General features: G+C 41.6%; 3 protein-coding genes across 3 annotated transcripts in view; all 3 read left to right on the forward strand.

Moving 5' to 3' along the window:
* Nucleotides 1–3,083, forward strand: part of LOC136421049 (uncharacterized) — a 13,647-nt gene extending 10,564 nt beyond the window's left edge. Inside the window, exons 13-17 of the mRNA XM_066408193.1 lie at nucleotides 54–267; nucleotides 1,224–1,366; nucleotides 1,830–1,937; nucleotides 2,325–2,501; nucleotides 2,943–3,083. Of these exons, the coding sequence (XP_066264290.1) occupies nucleotides 54–267; nucleotides 1,224–1,366; nucleotides 1,830–1,937; nucleotides 2,325–2,501; nucleotides 2,943–3,083 (783 nt within the window). The remainder of the gene's footprint in view (nucleotides 1–53; nucleotides 268–1,223; nucleotides 1,367–1,829; nucleotides 1,938–2,324; nucleotides 2,502–2,942) is intronic.
* Nucleotides 3,084–4,319: 1,236 nt separating this feature from the next.
* Nucleotides 4,320–21,735, forward strand: LOC136421050 (polycystin-1-like protein 2). The gene is made up of 20 exons (XM_066408194.1): nucleotides 4,320–4,397; nucleotides 4,759–4,908; nucleotides 5,493–5,705; nucleotides 6,106–6,406; nucleotides 6,948–7,075; nucleotides 7,634–7,852; nucleotides 8,254–8,361; nucleotides 8,840–9,018; nucleotides 9,787–9,852; nucleotides 14,245–14,352; nucleotides 14,993–15,206; nucleotides 15,545–15,986; nucleotides 16,536–16,723; nucleotides 17,387–17,461; nucleotides 17,799–17,897; nucleotides 18,413–18,649; nucleotides 19,095–19,263; nucleotides 19,608–19,850; nucleotides 20,087–20,425; nucleotides 20,832–21,735. The coding sequence occupies exons 1-20, from the start codon at nucleotides 4,320–4,322 to the stop codon at nucleotides 21,626–21,628; spliced, it is 4,353 nt and encodes a 1,450-aa protein (XP_066264291.1). The 3' UTR covers nucleotides 21,629–21,735.
* A 3,050-nt stretch (nucleotides 21,736–24,785) lies between these two features.
* LOC136421051 (immunoglobulin superfamily member 22-like) overlaps nucleotides 24,786–26,631 on the forward strand; it is a 32,502-nt gene continuing 30,656 nt past the window's right edge. Inside the window, exon 1 of the mRNA XM_066408195.1 lies at nucleotides 24,786–25,162. Within this exon, the coding sequence (XP_066264292.1) occupies nucleotides 24,853–25,162 (310 nt within the window). The 5' untranslated portion in view covers nucleotides 24,786–24,852. The remainder of the gene's footprint in view (nucleotides 25,163–26,631) is intronic.

The following is a 26,631-nucleotide window of genomic DNA, read 5'->3' on the forward strand; positions in this document are numbered from 1 at the left end:
CAATAAACTCAATAACCTCTATAGTCTAATGTTGTGTCATATTATGTTTCTAGGTTCAAGGCTACTACACCATAAGGCTAACCGATCACCACGTTGCGGACTGCGGTGATTTTTCCAGGTTTGCGGAGTGGCGTTTTAACATACAGCTGCCACCGGCACCCCGGTTGGAGTCCGGTGATGGTCCGACAGGGTCCTCAGCCCCTTCCTGCACCCTGATGCCGATGGCCGGAGTCTCTCTGATCGATCATTTCTGTGTTGTATGTCCTGGTGAGATCTGCGCCTCTTCAGACAAATTTCTTTCACTTCTGTTGTATTGCAAACTGTTGACTTGTAATCCAAAACAATGATGCTAGAGACACTGAGAGAAATATTCATTTGCCACTGACGAAAGGTAGTGGATGCTACCTGAAACGTCTGACTGTTTGCAGAATCTACTATGATCATAAAGTTGCTGGTCAGGAGCATATTGTCATTTTGCATATCTAAAGATCTTTGGGCAGGCCTCTTGGAAATCAGCTTATGGCTGAATGAGCCACCCAGATGTTTAAAGATTAGATAAATGGAATGAATAAATAGATATTTTGTCTGAACCTTCAATGACGTATTCTACACTTGTTACAAGCAATGGTCTGAAATGGAGGATAGCATTGTACATATTGAAGATTCTTTCAAAGTGACAATTGCTTAAAGTTAAACATAAAGATAGAAAGATCCATTGAATTAAGTTGTGCACTGAAGAGCTCATATGGCTTAAGGTTTTAACATAATGACAAGTCATGTAGACTGGTTTATTTGTCATCATCTGACATACAGGCCTCATGGCAGCCGTTACAAGGCTGAATTGCGAGGCTAAATACAACATAATTCATTATAAGTCGCACAGCTTTCAGACATCGATTAAAGGTTTTAAAACAATTAAAACAATCAATATCAGTTAAAACATTTACTAAGACGATTTAAAATATTTCACAATCACTCTCTTTAAGGGATTGCCTCGAGACAAACAGTGCAAGGAATATGTGATAACAATGTTCTCTAGAGTTCATTTAAAAGTCTGATGATGGCCGGGATGGCACTTCTGGTGTAACGGTTTGTGCCAGAGGGTTATCCATAGCGGCTCGCGTTCCGAAGCTTTCTGCCATGTTGCTGACCACGGGTGGTGAAAGCCAGGAGCGAAACCGTGGGGACTGTTCTAGTCATGCGGTCATTGTTCTTTAATGCAGGGTTTGTGGATATCTTGGGTCCAGTAGAAGTGACGATATGGTTCCAGCTGACACCGTCGGGGGAGGTCGCCACGGCAACGTTCCCTGGGGACGGTCCGGCTGGAGACAACAAGATTTTCATCACAGCTTCCTCACGGTTTTGGGTGAGAAAAATTTGATTTTCAAACAAATGTTGGAAGGGAAAATATAGATTACTGTTTTGTTACCTTTTATTTTCCTAGAAAGGCTTTGGATGAGGGCTGAAATCTATAAGTAGACGTTGGAGGGCCATATTGTACCTGTATTGAATAGCAGGGTTCTTTTATTCACAACCAGGTATTTTACAAGAGCCGACGTTTCAGTGACTGATCTCTGTCATCTTCATCAGGGCAATACTGACTGGTTCACAGTGCACTGAAACTATATTAGTGTTACTGTTATAACAATGCAGTCCCAAATGTGATTTGATTTAAAAGTTGAAAATTGTGACACTATTTGGTGCCCCTTTTTTTCAACAGTCCACTGTGTGATGACAATGAACAGATTTGGGCATGAGCTGTATCTTAATTTGACTTGTACGAATTTGAACTTGACGACGTTGTTTCTGAAGTTGATGTCTCTTTTCAGATTGATTACACTCCTCAATTTGACCTTGCTGTTGGCACCATCCAGTTGTTCGTACGCGCTGAATCAGTAGACGGGCGCTTTTTCGAGTACGATCTTCCACCAATTGAGGTGGGTCAGAGCATTGCGTTCATTTCGTGTCTACTAGAATTTCCCTTGATGTATAAAAGAGTATGAATATTATCTTTATTCGATGACATATAAAACCTTGTTAAGCCATGCGGCAGAAATATGTTTTACTTACACCAGTGAGTTAAAGATTTTCCGTATTTCATGATACTGTCGTACATTAAATTTTGCCATTGAAATGTTGCTTTCTATATACGTTAAACTTTTATACGTTTTTTGCCAGGCTCCACAAAGTAATCAGATATGCGTGGATGGCCCAGTGACACGGCATTGGCTGTTTTGAATGACAATTATCGGACCATTTCCGAGACTAAAACGCGCACCACCCAAAAATGTCTCTGTTGACCTTTTATCCCCTTAATTTTACAGGTAAGTCCACCGACAGTGTCTCAGCTTCAAAGTTACCTGGAAGCCTTCTTCGCTTATCCAGACGGCCTGTTCTTCAGACAACTGGCTTTGGGAGACACAGAATCTGCTTTTAAAGGGGTCATACTTGCCTCTGCTGCAACTGGACATCTGGCTCACACTGGATACGATGTGCTGGAGGTAATGTATAAAATTATAGTGAAATTCAATGTGAACTTATTATATATATTAAGAGTTTATCTTGAAGACATTAAGTTTTAAGTTTTTTACATCACTTCAACTTGTGCCAGTAACCACCTGCAGTGCTGTGCATATGGACCAACTGAAATTGAATGTGACCATTTTCTGGTGTCTCCTAGATTAGTTTTCTATTGCCCCATGCAACCATTCAGAAACCAGTATTCTGTGACTTTTATGATAGACAAGTGTGATTGTAACATTTAGTTGTAGCTTTGATACCTCTTGTGAAACATGCATATGATATCTAATATGTGAATTATGTAAAAATATATGCAGTTCAACGAGCTGTTAGCAACTGGCTTTTCAGAAATATATTAGATGATTTTCTTTCTACTCAGTGTATATATGATTAATGTTTGATTTGTTAATTTTGCTGCTCAGCTAGTGGACATGATAACAGGAGCGTTATCAATGGTTCGGGAACTGGGGGATGTGGAGAGCATCAACGGCATGTCGCTTTCTCTGCTGCTGTCCACGACTGTGCCTGAAATGGTGTCCGGAAAATCCCAAGTAATGTATTAAAATGCACTTGCAGTTCTAACAAATGTCGCTAGGTGGCAAAAACCTTGTTAAATCCAAAAGGGTTTTTGAGACCCCAAAATCTTGTTTCAGACTATGATATTATTGTTCAGAAAACGAGGTACAAAACCGTATGTTCAGCTGCAGTACCAAAGAAAGGTAACAGGAGACATAAATATATAATCATGTCTTGATATGAATGTTTTAAACCTAAAGTCTAAGACCATATCCAGATACCAAACTTCCTATTCATAGCTTAGTTAATGGTGTTAAGTCACAGGAGTGATATTAAGTGAGGCATTTTGAGAGGAAAACCGTCTTCACTCTGATTTCTTATGACTTTAGGTATTAGCTTCTGCCTCCTTACGGGCAGCATTCGAGAGAACAAGGGAACTTGCAGGAAACACCACTGAAGGTGTGACACCGGTGGACGTTGTCAACAAACTAGCAGCCTTCATGTTTTCTGGTCAGTAAATGCACATGCATTTAATGAGCATACTTTCATCGTACCCTTAAACTTTTTCTTCAAGGTATTATGCCTTAAGAAAATGATATGTACATGCTGGAATTGCAATAAGTTTGCAAATGAATGCATCAATGAAATGATTTCAAGGGAGTGTACGATTTTGACTTTATATCATTGACTGTCTATCCGTCTATCTTTTAGTTTAGTAAGCATCTATCTTATCATCTAATAGTATGTCTATTTTAAAGTTTGTATACCTCTCGCTGTATCCTTCTCTCCTACACACACAGCACAACTGGATAGGTACTTGTACATAGATTATGGGTCTGGGAATGTAAAACATACATGGAAGAAATTTGTCTTGACTACTGACACTCTTGTTCAGCAACTGTGAACGTGATGTCAGCTTCATCCATGTGGGCGGAACAGGATCATCTTGATGGGAAGTCCTTCTCTCCCAATCTTGTCTACGTAAGCAAATTTTTCCTCCCATATCATCTAAAGTATTCATTTGATTACAGTTCAAACAGTACTACAGAGCCATCTTTGTTGATAAATCTGCCAACAATTTTCTAGTGTTCTATGTCTAAAAGTCAAGAGAATAGTAAAAGTAACATACAGATTAACCAGTGTCAGTGATAAAAATTGTACTCACTAGCTGCCTGTAGATAGGGTGCATTAATCTGTACATGCAAAAATTAAGCATATGATAGATTTCTCTCACTTTCCAGAGTCAAGAGGCCACCACAACCTCTTTCCAAGCCTTGGACATTATGGATGACATCTATCTAAACAAGCTGATGCCGCAGTTTGCAGATCCAGAAATATTCGCGGACATTTCTATGACCAAGGTATTCCAACTTCTGTGAACTTCTTTTTTTTTTAAGTGTCAAGCCTAGAAGCATCTAAGATTTTGTCCCATCTCTTATTGTTGTGTGTCTGTGGTTACAGCTAAACATCTAAGATTGATTTGGAATAATGATTATTCTAAACGCCATAAAATTCTTTGATTTTGTTTGTAATAGTTGGATCACTATTTGTTTGTTTGTTTGTTCGATTGTATTGCATACTTCGTAAACCGCATCAAGGCGGAACACACCTGGCCCAGGATTGTACTAAAGAGTACAAGCTGCATATCCGGACGAATTATATGATCCACTCACACCAAATAATTGAATGTTGTCTGGCTCTCTATATGAATTCTCCTCGTAGGTACATGTCAGAATCAAACGAGAGAATCGGACAAGGTTCGCGGAGAGGGTGTACCACGTGAGGGGAGACAGTGACTGCCTGGTCAGGGTTCCTTCATTCCCAGGGCTGTTGGGTGATTCTTGCATAGACGATGACACTGTTGGAATTCAGGTACATGAACTAATGATTTCTTGATTTATTGTGGAAAAGTTTCATTCGCAGCCATGATAGTACAGTCAAATCTGTACAGTATTGACTGTATACCACTTCATATTTATGACCACCTGGCCATTTATATATAGTTGAGCCTGTACTAGTGACAATCTTTTGCATGAGGACCACCTGGCCATTGATGTACAGTCAAACATGTTAGTGACCAATTCTGCATAAGGACCACCTGCCCATTGATGTACAGTCAAACTTTCCCATTGATCCAAGAATTAAGAGTTCTTTCTGTAGTACAGGGACCATTTTTTCTTCAAGTCCTTTGAGTGGTCACGGACACTTTTGGCTGTACCTTGATTTGAACGATTGATATACTAGGTACTATTACTTTAGTTTTATATACTATAGCTGTGAAGTATTTGTGAAATATGATTGCATTGACACCATTGTGCTACATGTATATATATTGGTATCGGTGCTTCAAGTCATACATTGTTTCATTTATTTTATACCACAGGTTATCAGACACGTTAAAAGACCCGGAGGTAACTTACAGTGTAATATGTAGTCTTATTTTGTTTTTGTTCCAGTTTCTGGAGTCAAACTTTAACCCTTACGAGTACTCCAACAACTCCAATGAGATCCAAGCAGATGTCGCAGGTCTCGGGGTGAAATGTGGGAATCGCACACTTCCCATCACTGGTCTGACCGAACCTATTGACATCTTGACCAGGAGAAAGAACGACAGTCTAGCCGAATCATTCTATGTCTTTCAAGGGTTGGAACCAGTTGGAAACATGGCGGTATGTTAAGTTTGATACTTCAAAAGGCCAAAGGTCCCATATACACGTAGCCCCTGAAGGGGTTTTAAGGCCTGTAGAAAGTGAGGGACCATCCCTCTTTTTCCACCTCAACCTCCAATTTCAAATTCTAAAGCTATGCCACTCATTTTCAGTTAAGTGAGTACCTTTTTAGATTAATCTTCTCCCTGCTGCCTAACTCAGTAACAAATAGGGAATTGGGTGCCAAATGGCTAATCAGTATGCTAAAGGTTAAAACCCCAAGAACCTCTAGAATCAGGTAGGTAAACCACATTGCAGTAGATTTTTAAATCAGGGTGCAGTATCAAATGCCATTCAAGTAAGTTTCACTTCACACGATGTGAAATATTCTTACTAATAGGCGCTATCTTTTTTTTTACAGGTTTTTCAGTTCTTTGTGAGGAAAAAGCACTCAGCGTTAAGCCTGAGCCTAGACTTCAACATCAACATCAACAGCACCCTCTTCCCGCAAAACGTGTCCATGTTCCTCCGCAAGAAGGCCCCACCAACACCTGCAGACTACAACTGGACCACGACACTGCCAGTTCCTGATTCGGAGATGGTGTCCATCTCATGGATGAATGGAACAAACCTGACCTCCTACCCCTACCATTGGCTGCTCCCAGCGGAGGAAATTGCTATCACTAATGATGATGTGGACAACATGACAGACTATTTCATCGGTAACTTACAGTTTATGTGCATTGAGGAGTGTTTAACTTACGGTACAAAGAAGCTGATATTTATAATTATAAGAGACTGATTGCAGCTATGCACAACACAGTGGACTACGTTACGTATACATGCATGTAAACTCTCGATGCAGAAAGATTTTCAGGAGGTAAAAGCTAATTCTCTAACATAACCAAGAGTTGATTCCTAAGCTGACATTTGAGACTGCATACTTTGCACTGCAGCAGCGACACCTATCTGCAGTGCAAAGTAAAACTAGTGATTACTGTCACCAGGAAGAAGACAGAAGACCAAAATGTTGTAACTACCGGAAGATGTTCAATCTTAGTCATATTCAAGAATTCATCAACCCATTGATTCACAAAATGATTTCACCACTTAAATAATGATATACAATTATCATAGTAATAAATACTTGGTATATAGTTCCAACACAACAAAGAGGTATCTGAGAGCATTTGCCTGTATGTCCTGCAGCCTTCATAAGATTATTATCTAGGACACTACCTAAGACTTTCTCTTTTTTGGCAGGCGTGCGACTAGACTCTGAGCTGTACCTGGGGAGCGGAGACATTGTAAACTTCACCCTGCATGTCTTCGAAACATCCTGCGTTTATTTCCACGAAGATCTCCACTTGTGGCAAAGTGATGGCTGTGAGGTAACTAAAGGCATCCTTATGTTAATTTTCTAGTTTCATCAACATTAGTCGCTTCTCTCACTGAAATTTTGTTGGAGTCGAGCCTGTACTGCATGGTGAGCATTTCAGTTTGCATAAGAACGACCTGGCCATTGTCGCCAGTTTTCAGTGGTCCCGCAGTTTGTTTTTCCCATTGAGTCAAGTATTAGGAATAATTCTGTAGACAATGGTCACCTTTCTACTATAATGATTTTCTTCAAGTTCTTTTGGCGATCATCATAGACAAGTTAGACTGTACGCACTGTACACTCCACACGGCAAACGCAGGCAAGGACGTCAACCTACAACCTACCTGCAGTACACACAGCAACTTCTGGGTGATGACAGCAGTCTGCTTGCACCAGGGCAGATCGCAAAGCTCGCTGGCAACAAAAAGAACTGGAAGCTACTTATAATGATGATGATGAGACTGTATTGTATTCGATATTTCAATTTTATGTTCTTTATCCCAGCACACAAGTTGTTGATGTTGTTTCATGGACAATAAGCAATCCTTTGTCTTTCAAAATACTATTGTAGGTTGGACTGATGTCTAACACCAGCCACATCCACTGCCGGTGCAACCACCTGACTAAGTTCAGCGGCTTCGTTGCGCCGAACCCCCTAAACATCGCTGAGGCTCTGTCTGCCAACGTTCTGGAGAACCCAGCAGGACTTGTTCTCGTTCTTACTGTGTTTGGAATGTACCTAATGGGCATTCTTTGGGCCAGAAAATCTGACAGAAGGGATCTAGTGAAGGTACGCACAGTAGATAAGGTGGCTTTGTGCAAAATAAAATCTTGAGATGTTTTGACTTAATCTTGTGATATTTTCAAAAGATCTTAAGATGATTTGAGCATCTTGAGTCAAGTGTCTTTAGATAATCCTTCAAAGTCTTCCAAGGCATCTTGAGACTTTTCAAATAAGCTTAAGATGCTTTGAACAAAATCCGCGTCTCTGATTATCTGGTATCACCAAAGGTTGGCCACAACATCCAAGTGATTCGTTTGCTCAGGTGATCCCTATAGTACAGGCTTGATTTGATGATTAGATTTTTAATTATTATGATATAATTATACAACTTAACCAAAATGGAAAAGTGTTGCTAAGCAAAGTACATAATAATGTCGTTGTAGAATATCACAATTGATATTTTCTAGGCTGGGATCGGGATTTTACCCGGCCACAAGCTGAATCCCAGGAAGGAATGCCAATATGTCATCACTGTGTACACAGGATTCAAGGGAAATGCTGGCACAACTGCAGAGGTAGAATTGTATTTCTTGTTTGTGTTGCATGCCTGATAACACACTAGTCTGTTAGCACATGCTGTGTACGACCTGGCATTGTTTGTGTATAGATGAAAAGTATGCACTGTTTTCAGCACCGAGGACAGGGTAAGGGCTTTGCATGGATGTAGGGCACACACTACTATCAGAACTAAAGACAGGGAGGTCTGTATATGTATTGAAGGCATACACTGTCATTATCATCCTCAGTGTGATATTCTCCCTGTTGCAAAGCTCCATAATGAATACACATTTGGTGCCAAGTTGCTTAAACTTAGCAGGCTGAATTTTTATATATATATCCGTGAGGTGTGAACTTCCGGCTTAAAAGTCCTTCCAAAGGACTGCAACCCTCGCCACTAGCTTGCAAGTTGGGTGAGCAATTTGATTTCTCAATTCCCCCCCTCCACTCCAAAAAAATCTCATGTTCTGTCAAATTTTATGAATTTTCTCGTAGGTAACTATCGTCCTGTGCAGTCAAGACAACGAAAGCCCTCCCTTTACACTCAGCGATCAGAAGAGGATTCTTTTTGAGAAGGGCAGCGTGGATTCCTTTCTTGTGTCAACACCACAGCCGCTAGGAGCCTTGCGTTATATTTGTGTGTGGCACAACAACGGGGGATACAGCCCTGGATGGTGAGCTCAGTTTTTATTTTTTTATTTTTTTTATTTTTATTCATTTTGCAAAATACAAATAAACAAAATAATAGTACAACAAGGCAACACATAAACCACGGATCCAAAGCAAAAGAATGACAAAACAAACAAAGGAAAACTAATCAAGAATCAACAGATAACCAGCCAACTAACACAATACACAGGAGAGAAATTTGAGTTCATCTCAGTGAGCTCAGTTTTAGTTCATTTTTTCTTACAAATTTACAGAGAAATGGGGACATATATAGCCTTCTCCTCAAACACATGCGAAATATAGAATAGTTGAGCAAAATGTTGTGGCAGAGGCAGGGTCCCTCTCCTAGTTCAAAACCGAATTGGGGAAGACCCTGCTGCATTGAGCCACCCCAACTTGTCCTTGTATTTACTAACTGACTACATTCACTTGTTCTGTCCTTTGCACACACAAATTCAGTTGTTTATGTTCCTTAGCGCCTCTCCTTTATTTTCCCTTCGTTTTACTTGTTCCGGACACTTGTGTTGTATCTAACCCATGCGCAACTGCTGATAATCTCAGACATGAGGCTAAGCAGTAAAGAAGAAGAAGAAGAATGAATTTAGCATAACTGAGGCAATGTACAAACAACTTTGAAATAATGGGAGGAATGGAGGAAACAAATTTAAGTACATGTAGCTACTTATTCTTTGCATATTTTCACACCTTAACATATTTTCACAACGTTAAGTTCCCATTTACTTTTGTACTTGATGTATTTATCTTATATGCAGGTTCTTGAGCCAGATTGTCGTAACCAATAGAGGAGACAACACACCAAACTTCTTCCTTTGCAACAGGTATGAAACTACGTATACACAAATGAAATGTTAACTTTGTATTCAAGCCTTTTTATTCGGTTTGGTGATTAGAACGTATTTTGATCCATAATTGGTGCAACTTTGAGTGAGACGAGTATAATTCAGAGATAAAATAGGTCTCAGAATAAATCAAAAGATTTAACACTTACACTTGTTAAAATTTCCACCCAGAGATCGTTTGCTCCTTGACCTTTGCCCCCTACCATTACTGCTAGCCTGCGGAAAAATGTGATGACCTTCAAGTTGACCTTCCCATCCTGCCAGTCTCCTGTTGCCGGCCCCATCTTCCCTCTCACATCATGCAAGTCTACTGTATTAAAACAAATACGAACACACCAGGCTGCGAAAAAACAGAAACACTGAAAACAAATAAACCTCTGTACGAAGCTAGCTAACAGTATACAAAGAACTGGCGACATGACCAAGGAGGTTGGACTAGCCTGCATCCTTTGTTCTGTACTTGCACTTTTCACAGCTGTATCACACATTAGACAAAAAAAGCGATGAGATGTGCAAGAAAAATATACATGGCCGATAGAACAGACAATTTGATTTCTTCCCCCTCCCCTGTTCCTTGAGAAATTGACTTTGACGCCCCCACCTTAAGACCAATCTAGAAGATGTCTGTAAACATGACGGTTTACAGATGAGTTCTCAGATTACAGTACGTGAGGGTGTCTAGTGACGTCTATTGTGTAAGCAGTCTACAGATTAACATATACAAAGGCTCGGGTATGAATTTGTAGCCTGTCAGGTTGTTGCCATAAAAATGGGAACTCTTTTACACGAAATCAGCTCCCTAGGGTAGAATTACCACAAGAATGACATAACAAAGATCGTCTATTCAGCACAACAGTGCCTTTTGATAGTATCTAGCAACAAAGAAAATGTCTACTGTAGCATATACTAGTATTATGTATACTTCTTTTCTATGATGACTTTCTTGGATATTTGCTGAACCCCTTTTCTTAACTGACATTTACATCAAAACAGTATCATTTGAAAATTTCCTCATCATATTTGCTGAAAAAAGCAAGACCTCCTCGATAGCCTTTGCCACCCTGCAAACAAAGATGAGTTCTCTGTTTGACTGAAACAAACTTTATTCTTTTTATAGTGCGTTCTACAAGTGGTTCGAGATTCAAAACTCATGTTGGCAGTACTGAAATATGATAGTATGTAAGTTAAACATGCAAGTATTACCATATTTCCTCTCGAGTAAAATAGCAAACACGATTTTGTACAATCTTTGTACTACAGTACTGTACAGTTCTGATTTGTTCGATGTTACAAATGTATCGCTGCAGTACTGGTAACTATGCATTAGTCGGTAGTGCCTAAGTCAGTCCCGTCTTCTGCTCAATAGGGCTCGTGTGCACTTCTGTGCAGCCAAAATTGGAGCTGTGCACCTAATTTTTGACTATGGGTGCACCAGTGCACCTAGATATTTTGCAGGCTATAAGATTAAGGTACTATTGTTGAAGTTTGTAATAGCATTACAGATTGTGTTCGTAAGAGAAGCAGAAGGGGTTGTAAGTACATCTTGCTGACATTCTCTTATGTTGTGCGCTTAAAATTCTTTCTGTGCACCTAGATGTTTTAGTTTGGGTACACCAGTGCGCCTAGTCCCCAAAACGAATTTCGAGCCCTGTACTATATTGTCTTCAGTAGGCTTAGCCAGCTTGAGTATAGCTGTAGCATTTCCTCTTGTACAGACGAAGACACAATATCATCAGGGTAAGGCAACTCATCGTCCCTGCCATGGCGCTGAGTAGAATGTTTTGGGGAGTGATTCCGTTTGCCGTTGTTGAGTTACCACTTGTTCCGTTGGTAGGATTCCAAGCATTTGTAGATGCAGTCGTATCATGTTCAGTTGGTTTGAGACTAGTGTCATAGCGGGCTGTTACGTGCACTATGTTGGTGACCATAGCTTCTGACTGGCCAGCGAGTTGACTCTGAGCCTCATCCGTAGAGAGCGTGGCAGCTTTTGTGGTCGGCTGGTGCGGTCCACAACCCGTCAGCTGGGTGGACACGTCTGATAGAGGCAGCCCATTCAGTCCACTCGGACCGTGACAGGTAGCTCTGCCTGTAAATTTCAGGTTGTTGGCCAAGAAACAGGCTGAACATCGAAGACAACAGACCTCCTCAACTCTTCCGTTACAGGCTTGTAAACACGCCATCTTGTTAATCAGCCAGGAGAGGTCGCAGTCACAGTGAAAGGGGTTCCCCATGATCCAAGCCGTGGTCACCTGTGGCCATCCCAGGTTGTCCTGAGAGAGCGACACAAGTCTGTTAAAACTTACATCAACGGTTTCCAGCTCCGGTAGATGCTCAATGACGCTGTCCAGCTGAACGTGACGTAGACGGTTATGGCTTAGCTCTAAAGTAAGCAAAACCGGAAGAGCACGCAAAGACGTCCAGGAAAACGATTCGATGGCGTTCCAACTTAGGTCCAGTTTTAAAAGCTTCGGTAGCTTCGGCAGGTGGGTTACGTTTCTGATGTCATTGAAAATGACAGCCAATCTTCCAGTGTTGGACGGTATGCCATCAGGAATCGTGGTGAGTTTTAGAGAATTGCATTTGATTGACGTCCCAAAGGTTGAGAGCTGCCGAACCTTACATCCAGCTGGCAGACAAGAACAAATCGACCACAGAGGTACCAACGTAACCAACAGCAACAGTCCACTTACTTTCATATTCGACGGATGGTCATCCGTGTTGGTTGATCAGCAATGAAACAAACGTGTGTTGACAGCCACTCGAAAGAGCAGGGCAAGTCTACATGAGTTGGTCAGTTCCGTTGCGGTCGGGCTTTCCTGGCCCTCCCCTTGGCCTCAGCGGCTGCTATTCTCTCAGCTTCGAAGGTTGTGACGCTGTTGTAGCTCAGCTGACGCCAGGTGCTGCGATCGCTGCAGAGAGCTTCAAACAAACGTAGACGCATATGCGTTCGATGTTTTTTTTCAAATACTAGTAGGTGCTTCCGAAAAAATTGAGTTTTCCTGATGGTGTGTTCGCATTTGCCGTTAAGAACAAGCTACTACAGCATGCACGCTGTGAAATTGAGTGCCTTCTGTCTTAAGCAAGTATCTTCATGTGTTATCTTTATGCATATCGTGACGACGTGGTAGTTATATGTGTATTCAAGTCCACGTGCAAAGTTGGCCTATGTACCACAGTGCTTTGGTGCATGCAAGACACGGTCACAGAAAGAAATCTCCATTCTGTTCGTATCATCAACATTGCTCTACGATTAATCCGTTCTTTGACCTGGTCAAACTAACCGTAAAAATATATCGGCTACATAACCTGTGAAGTTAGAATATTCTTCGTCTTTTGTCGTTTCTTTTCACTTTTTATGGCTACGCCACACAGTGAATTCAATAATAGCGAAAATATATACATGGCCTTAGGCAGAAGCGCAGACAATGTGATTTCTTCCCTCCCACTTCTTTGGGAAATTGACTTTGACGCCCCCACCAGTAGACCAATCTAGGAGAAATACTAAAAACATGACGTTTTACAGATGAGTTCTCTGATTACATTACGTGACGGTGTCTAGTGACGTCTTTTTTGTAACCAGGCTACAGCTTAGCATATGAAAAGGTTCAGGTACATGGTTTGTACTGTCATGTCTTTCTCGTGGGTAGGGAGCTATTTTACAATTACATGAAATCACTTCCTTATCCTGCTGCACTGATCCAATGATGTAATCTGCACCTTTGTTATATATTCTGTTTGTCCCTTACCTCACAGCCTCCATGCAGGCCGATTTAAGCTTTTCATGAATAAACAAACTTTAAGGTTCAAACATGTACATGTGAAATATTTTCCAACGTTAAAAGTAGACTCGCCGATTTTGGACCATTTCTCCGATCTTCGTAAAGGATAATTGATCTCATAAGGTCGTTTACGATTCCCGAGTACACATGCGCAGTGACTTGTATCATGGGTAATATTACAAAGGTGAAGGCCCATGAGATATAAACAAAACACGTCTGGACACTTTTATCCAAATCGAGTCAATGGTCGAGAAGATAACAACTCAGGGCCTTCACACTTGACCTTCCGCGTGCGTACTCGGAATCGCGAACGACCTAATTGCACAGAACACCGGATGTAATGAGTCGATGACATGCACACTGGGTCAAAGATGATAATGAATATTTGTTCCCATTGGTGAAAGCTGTAATCTTTAGAGCCATAAAACTATACCGAATGTTTACATAGAACATCCGTTCAATTGATCGCATTCAAAATACACATGTAGTACTGAAACCCCTTTGTGTCACATTGTGTGTGTGAGAATAAATGAAAGACTGTTTTGTCTTTGATACTTGTTCAGTGTTAGTAAGTTTATATTTTCTCTTGAAGATGGTTTGCTCTGGATAAGGAAGACGGGAAGGTCTGTCGTGTTCTCATTGAAGCTGATCCGGACGAGATGAAGAAATTCCGCAACTTGTTCCTTGCCAAAAGTTCAAGGTAATTTTGTGTGTGTGCGTGCGTGTGCATAAGTGCGCGCGTGTGTGTGTGTGTGTGTGTGTATGTATGTGTGCATATGAGTGTGTGTGCATATGTGTGTGTGCATATGCGTGTGTGTGTATGTTTGCATATGTGTGTGTGTATGCATGTGTGTGTGCATATGTGCGTGTGCGTGCGCGCGTGAGTGTGTGCTGTAGCTATAAGGCCGTACCAGTTTAATTTCTTGCATCTTGGCATGATCCGCTTGATTTTTACTGATTTGACTTGGACACATCGGCCGGATTTCCTTTTTTTGGTAAAATTTACATTTTTAGAATTATCCTTTTCACTGTATGCCATACATCCCACTGTGGTTGCTTTACAACAATAAAAGCATAGTGTTGTGGCAGTTTGATCATAATAACAGTCACCAATTTTAACACCACGATTACAAACGCTGCTTACATCAGTTGCTATATCTGGTTAAGGAATCATCTTAACTATTATTCTTCAAAATTTGATTTATCTTCTATCATTTTCACCATTCAAAGACATGTTACAAACGCTAGAGCTGCTTACACCATGTACCATTTATCCGGTCAGGGCATCGTCTTGAGTATTATTCTTCAAAACTTAGACTTTTACCATTTTCACCATGCAGGGACATGAACGATGGTCACCTGTGGTTCTCTGTTGCCGGCCGCCCGGCGCGGAGTCCCTTCACCCGTGTCCAGCGCCTGTCGTGCTGCCTGACGCTGCTCTACAGCACCATGATCACCAACATCATGTTCTTCGGCCGCGGGGACGACTTCGACCCACCAGAACCAATCAGAATCGGCGGCATAGAGATTAACCCACCTGTGTCGCTACCACAGGTATTTTATGTTGGCACTGTGACGTAAGCACTGCCCCTACGGCATAAAAAAGGATATATGACTACCTTTACCTTGAAATGCATAGGAATGGCTTTTCCATGTTCAAGACAACAGGTATGAGGGTATACCATCGTTTGCGAAACCTACTTATGATACAACACTATTTTGTACGTACAATCAAAGATAGTTCTAGCTGTACAGACATTTAAATGAACATTTAAGTCTTGTTGAATGAAATTTTTTATTTGCTACATGGCAAATGCTAAGACGTGGACCACTTTCACGAGATACTGGTATGTGACACTTGAATATTTTTCTAATTCTTAAATCTGTTTCAGATCATGATAGGTCTGCAGAGCGCTGCCATCATCATGCCTGTTAACCTTCTCATCGTCTTCTTGTTTCGAAACTCCGATTCAAGTTCACGTTCCTCTAAGAAGGGACCAAAGACGAAGTCAAGGACTAAAATGTCTTCCAATAAAGTGGCCAAGTATTTGCCTCATAAGAAATGGAGTGAAAAAGAAACGGCGAAGAAACAATGTGAGCCCTGTGCCATGAGTATGCACGACCCTAACACTCTGTCACTGCGGTACAGTAAAGAAAACGATACGGTGCAGAAAAGACAACTTCCCGATTATTCTGGTAAACACCTCTACAAACAGTCCGTACGGCTTTCCTGTGATGGTACAATAACTGGGATTCACGCCGAAAGTGACACAGATCCAGAGGACCTTCCGACAACCCGAAACTTTTCACTTCCTTGGTGGTCTGTGTACTTAGGTACGTTAGGATGAAAGTTTCTTGGAGACATTAATAACATTAAAATGGCCCTAAGAAAGTGAATAAATAAAGGCATTGATAGCACTTGGCATCACAGTTTTTTTGTAATAATATGATGGAACGACCTACATTAGCATCATAACTACATTAGATTCATTCAAAATGAATCAAGCAACTGACAAATTCAGAGTCAGACGTTTCAGATAGCATCTGCTATCTCTCATAAGTGACCAAGACGTCAGTCACTAATGAAATATAGTGGATGCTATTTTAAACTTCAGACTCTTTTAGAATTTACCCAGTTGCTTGATTTAGTTATCATTGCGTTATGTTAACATGTTCTACCCTCGATGTCTAGCCTTTATCAACGTAAATCAGATAGTATTTCTGCCTCATCCACCTTTCTTTATTGATGCTGTAAATCAAAGTTCGCAGGAAGATGGTAAGACAGTGCGGGAGTCATCTATTTGCTAATCGGTCTGCGACAGAAATACTAAAAAAGAACAATCGTCAGGTGTTGGTGCAACATGCTTCTCCCCTTTTCTACAGGCTGGCTGCTCGTCTGGTCGGCGAGTTTCGTGGCTGCGTTCTTCACGGTCCTGTACACGCTGAGTTTCGGCCGGGCGAAGGCGGAGGCGTGGCTCGTCACCTTTCTGACGTCATTTCTCAGCGACCTGTTCCTGATACAACCCTTCAAGCTGATGCTAGTGGCCGCACTGTTTGCCTTGATAGCAAAGGTACTACTGGTATTGCCACTACTACATAGTCATGCCATTTGAGGGTCGTGTGGCGTAACGATAGGTTTTCGGCCCAGAACCCAGCGGTCCCGGGTTTGAATCCCTTGACGCCACTGATCTTGTGCCCTTGGGAAAAGACACTTTACACGACTTTCCCCACTCCACCCAGGTGTCAAACCGGCTACATTATGTGTGTGGGTCACGACACCAGCAATAGCTGCCTGTGTCTCACATGTATTGCACTGTTGCAATTCTAATAAAATGAGATAAAATAAAATTACTAGTGACAATCTCTGACTCTGCCTAAAGCCCGCCTGCACTACTGTGACCACTTAGATGGTTTTATCCATTATCAAAAGCATTACGAACCCTGTCTATAACGACCGCCTGTCTACTGTTACCATTTTCTAGAGTGGACACTATGAACAGATGTAACTGCATGACAGTTATTTCTATAAACTTAGTGGCATGAGTGTGTACGGTTGACTCGGGGTTGTCCATTACTATTTGCCTATATTTCTATAAACTTAAGTAAGCTCTCTGTGCAATGTTCCACCATGGTGTTAGCCGCATGTTGCATGAATTGTGTGTACTTTTGATATTTGAATTGTATCTGGATTTTGAATCGGACGAATGTTTCCAAATCGTTTACTTTTGCTACAGAAGCCTGTAGAAGATGAGGACCCTGCTCCAGAGCCTCTTCAGCAAGACGAAGAGTATCTAGAGGAAGACAAACAGGTAGTTTTTCTTCCCAAGCACACGCAAAAAACCAAAGGAAAAACATCTGTTGCTTATGAAAGGATTGTAAATTGCTGACCCACTTTGCATGTCTTTTATTTTTACAGTTCAAAAGCTGTGCTAACGTTGTTTAGCCCACAAAAAATCGCCGCCTAACGCTTCCATAAAAGGCATACTTAGTTGACAGTTACTGGATATCTTTACATACTTTGTATAATGGCAAGGTGAATGTAGTCTGAACGTCCCTGCAATCTCAATCGTATTTAGTGCATACGCTAGTTCTTGTTATGTTACGAGGTGTTTTTTTTTTCTTAAATCTGGTTTGCCTTTTCTCAAGGTTGTGAGAACTGATTCAATGCACTGGCAGACTGCAACCGGGTGGATGCGTTACTTGTGGACGGAGGAATCCAAAACGCTAGACCACCTGAGTGAAAAGGTGAACTTGTTTTAAGACTTTAATTCTTGGCATTACATTCACAAGGTTACTCTTAGATACTCATGTTAAAATAAGTCGTAATTACTCACACTTGAATAACTCTTTTGACCAACTTCACAGTCATCACCTTTGCCGATAAAGCCATGTATTTTTGTGCTGTTTGCTTGTGGTGTGCGGGTGTGCTTGCAGACAGCATAACCTGAAAAATGTTGGATTTACCTGTATGATATTTGGCATGTGAGTAGGACACAAAAAAGACAAGTTCAATCATGGGAATCTTTGCGGCTTTCTATGGTACTACAGCAGCAGAACCAGTTTCCATATCTCATGATCTGGACACGCCATGGTAGGCAGCTTTAGTGTAGTATCTCCAATATTCATATACTTTTATTTACTAATAGGTTGATCAATTTGTATCTACTTGTTTTTTAGTTTGTATAGTTTCAGAAGACCTTACGAAAGTTGTTGTAAGTTTTGTGGTGTCAATAAGATTACTGTATCATCTATACCAACAGACTGAAGAAAGTGCCCAGTCCAAGTCTCCACCCACTGAAGCTGACCTGGAGAAACAGCGAGCTGACAGCTTAGAGAGACTGAAGAGACGCAATCAAATCTTAGAAGTCTTGATATTCGGGCTTTTCCTGACCGTAATCATGGTGACGTCATACGGCGAAAGGAGCCCCTTGGCTTACTACGTCACTAAGAATGTGCAACGGCTCCTGTTAGAGAGCGGTGACATTGGATTCTCCGAGGTAAAGAATAGGGGCAGATATCTTTTTTAGTTTTCGTCTTCTGAGCTCAGATTTTGAAATGTTGCTGATCGAGTCAATGTTAAATATTAGCGTTACCAAGCGTAATATAGACAACAACATGACATGTATAATTCCAGCAGAGACATTTCAAAATCCTTCATCGTCTATCTTTTTCTTAACAAGATCTAAGATTACCATTATATAGCAAATTATGTTATTCTACAGAGTTTTCCGTTCTCCAAGAATGTTATGCTTTTGGTGACGTTTGTGAATTTGTGGACAACGAACTCAATAAGTTATGGATGGATCTGTATAATGTTTAGTTTAGTATGAGGACAAGTGTCAGCGAAATAAAGGACAAGGTTGATTATGGGCCCCTATCGTCCCTCTATGGCACTGCATCAGACCTTCCGGCTTTGATACCTTTTGTTCATATACGTGCTAGATTAAGGACATCCCATCGTTCTGGACCTGGGTCACGACGGGGCTGATCCCTGCCATCCATGCAGCCCAGTGGTACAACGGTAGAGGCTCCATGGAGGGTATGGTGATGCCTGACATGTTAACGTACCCACTGGGCCCGGTACAGCTTAGGCAAGTGCGACTGACTCCCGGTGGGTGCATCAACATCTTTTCTGTAAAGCGTTTTTATTGATTTTTTTTTAGTAAACTAGCATTCAAAGCAGACTTATACGGTCCTCGGTGAGATACTTCTATGTCAAATTTGCACAGAGATTTGTTTAGATATGCCACAAAGCCATTTCCTGTTCAGTAGATGGCAATTGCGACAGTTCCACAAAATGCAAGTGTGAAGCAAGTATGTGTCTGTTGTCAATGTGTATTATGTGATTGTAAACGTTGCACCAATTCAGCACTAGATAGGCTGCCATTGCGCGGGTAATTTCTGACATATAAAACCCATTAAAAATTGGTGGGATATATTGATCGTTATTTTCAGGGAAACACTGCGAACCACCAAAACGACTGGAAAGCATAATGCATCGCTGCACCGTTCCCTACTCCCTTGATGTTGCCGACACACAGAACTACACTGACGGGTGGAACACAACTGCGAACGCCACGGGCAGTTTTCATTGTATTTCACCAAGAGTTCTCACCAATGCAACGGAATCTCCCGGAAAATATAACTGTTTAAAAGCAACAAGCCCATGGAGTTACACCTATGCTTCTGTAACTGATGGTAATATTAAACTCTTTTAATGCGCTTCACCTTCTATAAATTTGATTTCATTCGCCTGAAATACAAGACTTGCGATGTTTTTCCAATGGATCTCATAATTGAAGCAGAACATAGCCGCAAAAATAAACTCTAACATGTAACATTCATAGACTCAAATATGCATTGTTTATATGATAAACAAGTGCATGTAGATATCTAAGACAACATCACTGTTGATGTTATTCTTTCCTCCACAGGTTTTCCGTACTTTGGAAAGCGGGGAACCTACCTGGCAGGTGGTTACGTAACTTCACTGGGAAGCACAGAGCAGACAAGTTTAGCTCGTGCGGCCTACTTACAGCAGCACGACTGGCTAGACGACCAGTCACGGGCAGTGTTCATGGAGCTCACCTTGTACAACCCGCACGTGAACTTGTTTTCCGTGGTCTCCATGGCAGCGGAGTTCACCAATCTTGGGGCTGTTTACAAGGGGTCAGAGATCGTGACCTTGCGACTTATCCAACACGACGCCATCTTGCTCCTTGTTCTCAGAGGATGCCTGGCACTTTTTATCCTCTACTTTGCCCTCCGAGAGGGTGAGTTTATAACCAGCAACTTTTCGTTTCAGACATTTTCAGAAGTAAAGGAACCGGGGCCAGGGCTAGGGATACTATAATCTCAATAATCTAAATGCTATATTACAAACGATTGTCAACCGAACATTTGAATATTTGTAATGAACAAGTATGAATTGAATATTTCAACTCCTCGGCTGGGCACATATAAATTTATTTCAAACATAAGCGTTCCCTACATTAGTATAATGTCAGATTGAAGGTACTTAGAGTTATATGACCATGGTACTGGCACAGTAGACACAGTAGTTGTGGCACACACACACACACACACACACACACACACACACACACACACACACACACACACACACACACACACACACACATACACAATCAAAATTGATATCACACTATTATGTCCTAGGTAAGGTCCTTATCGCGCGGCCGCTTGAGTACCTGACCGAGTTCTGGAGCTGGGTGGAGCTTCTTGTCATCGCTGTAGGCTTCTCAGCTCTCGGCGTCTACTTCCACACACAAAGCATCATCGACGAGGTGGCAGCACAACGTGCAGCCGGCAACTCAACCTTTAGCGGGTACAAGAGCGCAGTCGGCTGGTTTCAGATCTACACCTACCTTTTGGGCCTTCTCGTCAGCTGCGCTACGTTGAAATTCGTCCGCATTCTCCGCTTCAACTCTCACGTGTACGCCTTGTCTATGACGATGCGACGGTCACTCAAGCCCGTAGGACAGTTCATGTTATCCGTTGGAATCCTGATCATGGCGTTTACACAGATGGCGAACTTAATATTCGGTGTAAAACTCGTAGAGTACAAAAATATTACGTCTAGCCTGCAAAGCCTGCTGTTTATGATGTTGGGAAGCTTTGACTTCCAGGCGTTGACTGAGGGACATAGCATGCTTGGCCCGCTGATGTTTTTCATGTACCAAACCATGATGCAGTTTTTCTTGCTCAGTATGTTCATGGCGATCATAATGGACGTGTACGCAGAAGAGACCCAGTCAACAAATACGGATGAGCTGCACTTTCACACCTTTGTTAAGGAATCTGCCTTAAAAACATTGACGAAAGTGAAAGACAAAAAGTCTCCAAATGTTGATATCAAAAAGAACACACCAACAAAAGACAGGGGTACGTTAGCGGATATGCTAATGAAAATAGATCGCATGGTGGGTGATCTTGACACCGGTGTTTATGATTAGCCTTTACACTTGTAACTGGCCTAATTACAAAAAGACATAAATGACAAAAATCTCTTTCTGAGTGGTCGTCACCCAAACAATTCGCTCTATAGAAGAAGACCATGTCACCTTTTTGGATGACGGAATGTATCAAATACAAATGGTCAGAATGTCATTTAGACGATATGCTTCGCCTGGATAGATAACTAAACTGGAATTATTTCTATGGTTTATCAGTCTATCAAATTTCTATTGTGTCAGTGAATCGGTTCAATTTCATTTCAGTACGTATACGTTTATATCATGTGTATCTTACATGTTGTATCGTGTGCAGTATATGATATACATTACATTTGGTATGTATAACATAATAGAATCCGTAGATATTTGATAGCTATTTAAAAAATGATGAAATAGCTTTGATGAATCCGTCTCTACTGCTCTCAATGGAAGTAACTGGTGATGTCCTTTGTGCTGAAATGGGGGTCCCCAGTTCCTGTCGTGTGTGGGTCATATCGCTGTATTATGTGGATAATCAGGTTGACGTTGCTAATCTCGTGCCCAGATCATTCTCACATTGAAGTTGCACACTCCGTATACTGTCCTGGGTTCGAGTTGGGTGTGAGATGGTCAGCCATTGGTCTAGATATGACCTTTACTCTCCGACGTCATATCACCGCCGGTTCTAAAAATGTCGTCTGCAAAGATACATGTCCAAGGAAACAGTTGAAGGAGGCCTCTGTAGAAAACGTGGTGCCACAGTCGCCATGTGCTTTTAAAACAAGTAAGATGCAGTTCAATTTCACTGACCAATAGTTGGAACTGTAGCGAGAAAGCACGAGATTTGAAACCGTAAAAGGATGATATTATACATGGAGCAGGTGGGGAGGGGGGCATTGAAGGATGAGAATACGATGTTGGCTGATAATTTTTTTTCTGAAGGTATCAATCTTTCAGCCGCTTGTCTACTAAAGCCATAGGTTCCGCACTGGGCACCGAGTAACCTTTCTAGCTTTTTAGCGTGAAATTTATACAGTAGTAAATAGTCTCTGACCCTTTATTTAAACTTCTGCCAGTCTGCTCAGCCACGCACTGGCACTATAAACACCTGTAGTACTAGAGCTTGTAGTACTGTTGCAGGCCGCAAGGAAGAGTAGCCGACAATTTTGAGAAAGAACACATTGAATTGAAGCACATCCGTTTATGATGAGAGAATATTCAACGGTCCCCCACTACAGTTGCACTGCAGATCCGTGATTCCCGCTCTCTGTACCGTCATTCAGAACAGGAATTTACCCTGGTAACTGTCCTAATTCGCTGCATTTGTCGCTTCTCTGCAGAATAGTCTGGTGCCACATAATCCAGAAACCATAGGCAAGGCAGCCGTCAGAGGTATCAATAGAATAGAACAGAATAAAATAGAATAAACTAGAATAGAGTAGAGTAGAGTAGAATAGAATAGAATAGAATAGGAAAGAATGGAACAGAATAGAGTAGAATGAAATACAATGCCGGCGGACAAACCAATGCGCCAGTTAAATAGTAGTAGTAGCAGTCCACTGTGTTCTGCTGCTGAAGTAGTCTGGGCACCCTGTAGCTGCAATCAGTATATACAGAGGCACAAGTGGTTATCCGTAGTATTGGTTTCTAACAGTCGAGGAATACCTAATCGACACGACAAAAGCACAGGGATTTTCGTAAGGTATTCATGATCACCAGTGATGCATAGTGTGTTAAGTTGAACGCCCTGGTTGCTATTATGTCTTTTCACCTCGTCACCTTTGGTTTCACTTCTTTGAGCACCCTTAATACCATAACTCCTCACATAGAGCCTACAAAAATATCACAGTTTGAACTTGAAGTGACCCAGGCGTCTTGAGAAGACGCATATATAGGAGTGCCGTTCATCTCCATTTCTCAAAGATCTTGGGCCACACATTTGTGCAAGTCACTACAGCAGTGAGCTGGTCCGTTGGCAGTGTTGTGTGTTTAAACTGAGGCTACAAATTGAGTAGGACATTGTCACGTGGTAAAGAAAGACCTCACAGAAACGAATAGTTCCGTTTTCCTTTGAATTCAACTTGGTCATATGGGCGGTCAATAAGTTTCATCTGAATCTTGAAATAAAACTTGCGCTGTGGATTTTTGTTCACAAAATAGTGCAACGAAAATAGCAACAAAGACGTCGACCCTACGATAAGACTACATTTTTTTTACTGCAATTACAAATTGAGTAGGGATTTTTCAAAGAATATTGAAGGACCTCACAGCAACAAAGGTTCCGCTGCTTTTCTTTGAATAGAAATTAGCTCACGACTTGGATGTAATTGACAGTTCGGAATTTTCATCTAGACCCAGCTTGTTTCCTTGTTATGTTTGGTTTGACTTAACTTACATGCAGCTACAAATTGAGCATGGCGTTTCAATTGGCAGGCAGTTTTTCAGGTATCTTACATATAAAACGCGAAATAAACTTGCCCGCCAGATTTTTCGAAATACTGCAACAAGAATAGCTACATGCACACTACGATAAGGCCACAGTTTTAGATGCAGATACGAGTTGAGTATGGCGTTTCAATTGGCTGGCACTTTTTGTCCAAGTATCTTGCATAAAAAACGCGAAACGAAACTTGCCCCTCGGATTTGTCTTTTCGAAATACTGCAACAAGAATAGCAACATAGACACTACGATAAGACCGCAGTTTTAAATGCAGCTACAAATTGAGAAGGACGTACGACGAGCGAGGCAGCTGGCGGTGGACTACCGTGCAGCCATCTTCTGACGGCATCTTATCAGAAAGGGAGTGGTTCGGGGCGGCGCGCGCGCCCCCAGTTCTCACATTACCTTATATGCACATCGCCGCTCCCTCAGGGTCCCAGTCTTTAGACCGGTCCGTATTTCTCGCCATGTCTCCAGAGGTTCTTAGTTTGGCGACAACTCCCCCGGAACCCCAAATATAGCCCGCCGTATGTGTACGGGGCGCGAGCCAGATGCCGTCCACCCGACATAGCGGGCGCTAACCAACCCCACCCCGCCGATATCAGACAACATCAAGTGTTGTTCTTGGCCCGGACAAATTTCCTCGGAAGAGTGTGAAAAGGTAAATATATCTGCTTTCAGATTGTTGGTTGGATTTAATTAAGTCGATTTGATCCACACGGTGAGATAACAATACAAAACGGGGGGCGTATTTTGAGGTTTGGGTCAGTGCGTACGGTGAGAGTGGTAAGGCGTACTAACCGAGATGGCTCCCCCGGCCGCAGGTCCCAAGTCCCCGCCGAAGATCGTTTCGAGTCCGCAGGAGCTTGCCACCCAGCTAGGCCAGCCTTTGTCGCTTATCTGCGGGGTGCAAGGCAACCCTCGCCCGACCGTTACCTGGTACTTCAACGGCAAAGACGCCTCCGGCCTCGCGGGCTTCCGTATCGCGGAGAAAGGCAACAACGTTAGTCTAGAGATCGGGCGCTTCGACGTACCGTGCTTTGGGAATTACCTTTGCGTTGCCCGGAACGAACTTGGAGAGGCTAAATTCACTTTAGCGCTTGACGCTTCACAAGGTAGGCTTTTTTATTTGAAACAATCCTACAAACATTTATGCATAGATCTTTTTTATGCCTCTTCTTTTACAGCGAGGAAATAGGTCTGCTCCACAGGTTATGTGATGAATGAATCAACGCAAAACCGACCAATTACACTTTAAAGGATAGAAAAACAAGAATATGAACACACCACAACACAGAACACTTATATCATCAATGATTTTTCTCTTTCCAGTCTTATTACAACGCAACACTGCGCCTCTAAACTTATCCACAGTATTAACTACACCCATAACCGGTTGTGACTAGTCAAATACGAGAACCGTAATTGTGTTAAGCGTCCACATACTTTGCGTTTCGTACGAGCCTTTGCCAACATATCTTAACACCCAGAATGTGACTGAGTTTGCAACAATTCTTGGTTAAACTTTGCATTGGCTTAACAAACATACCATGTACGTCTCAGCTTTCTTAATGTATAGAGTTAGAACATCACTTGCAATTGCAACAGCCAGTTATATCGAACCTTTGTACGCTCAAATATTATTTTCTTTTTTCAAATAGATAATGGCGAACATTAAACAAAACCGACAAGCGATTTTCGTGATTCTTGCATTTTTAACATTAGTCGAAGGCTTTTCATCATCATCTAAGGCTTTTAGATCTCATAATCTGAGAATATGTTTTGTTCAAAGAAGACTCTCGATGATTCTTTGAAACGTTAAGAAATTCATTATAGTGTACTGTACCGTCTCTAGAAACTACAGCGGACTACATAGTACACAGAGTAAATATTGTGGACAACGAACCTTTTAATGAGGGAAAGTGATGCTATATTTAGATAGAATGATTAAGGGAGGGGTGTATCCTTGCGCATCAGAACCGATAAGATAAGTTTGCTTCTATTCTGAATTCTGATAGGTAGAATTGATGTTTACGTTGTATAATGCTAAGACAGGTAGATGTGCAGGTATATTGGAGGTGCGTTATCTCTGATTTATATGCATATCATGTCGCGGTTATTCCGGTGAAGGGGGGGGGGGACCTTGCACTGTTTCATCATACTAGATGAAGTAGTCGCATAACCCGAATCAATAATGTAGTTCAAAGTGCTTTTTTTTTCAAAGTGCTTTTAGTGGTGTGCTTAATCTATGATTGCACGCCACATATAACTGCATTCTCTCATTGAAAATGCGAGGCGGGGATTGTCACCTTTGAGGGCATGCGTTTAAGTCAAAATGCCTTACTACTTCCCATTAACATTTTATTGATAAGTATATAACGTTATAGCTTTAAAAGTTACATCGATAAAAGGTAATATAGGCCAGCATGATAAGTGTATGCCGACACTGGAAGTAGAGACATCGGCTTGTATTTGTGATAACCTGGTTTCCCGCTAAATCTTTAAACGTAAAAGACGTACAAATATGGCGTGCACCGTAAACCGGCCATGCTATTGACCTCCGCCAACTCCTGTTGAACCCTAG

Source organism: Branchiostoma lanceolatum, chromosome 15, assembly GCF_035083965.1.
Source record: "Branchiostoma lanceolatum isolate klBraLanc5 chromosome 15, klBraLanc5.hap2, whole genome shotgun sequence".
NCBI classification, from domain to species: Eukaryota; Metazoa; Chordata; class Leptocardii; order Amphioxiformes; family Branchiostomatidae; genus Branchiostoma; species Branchiostoma lanceolatum.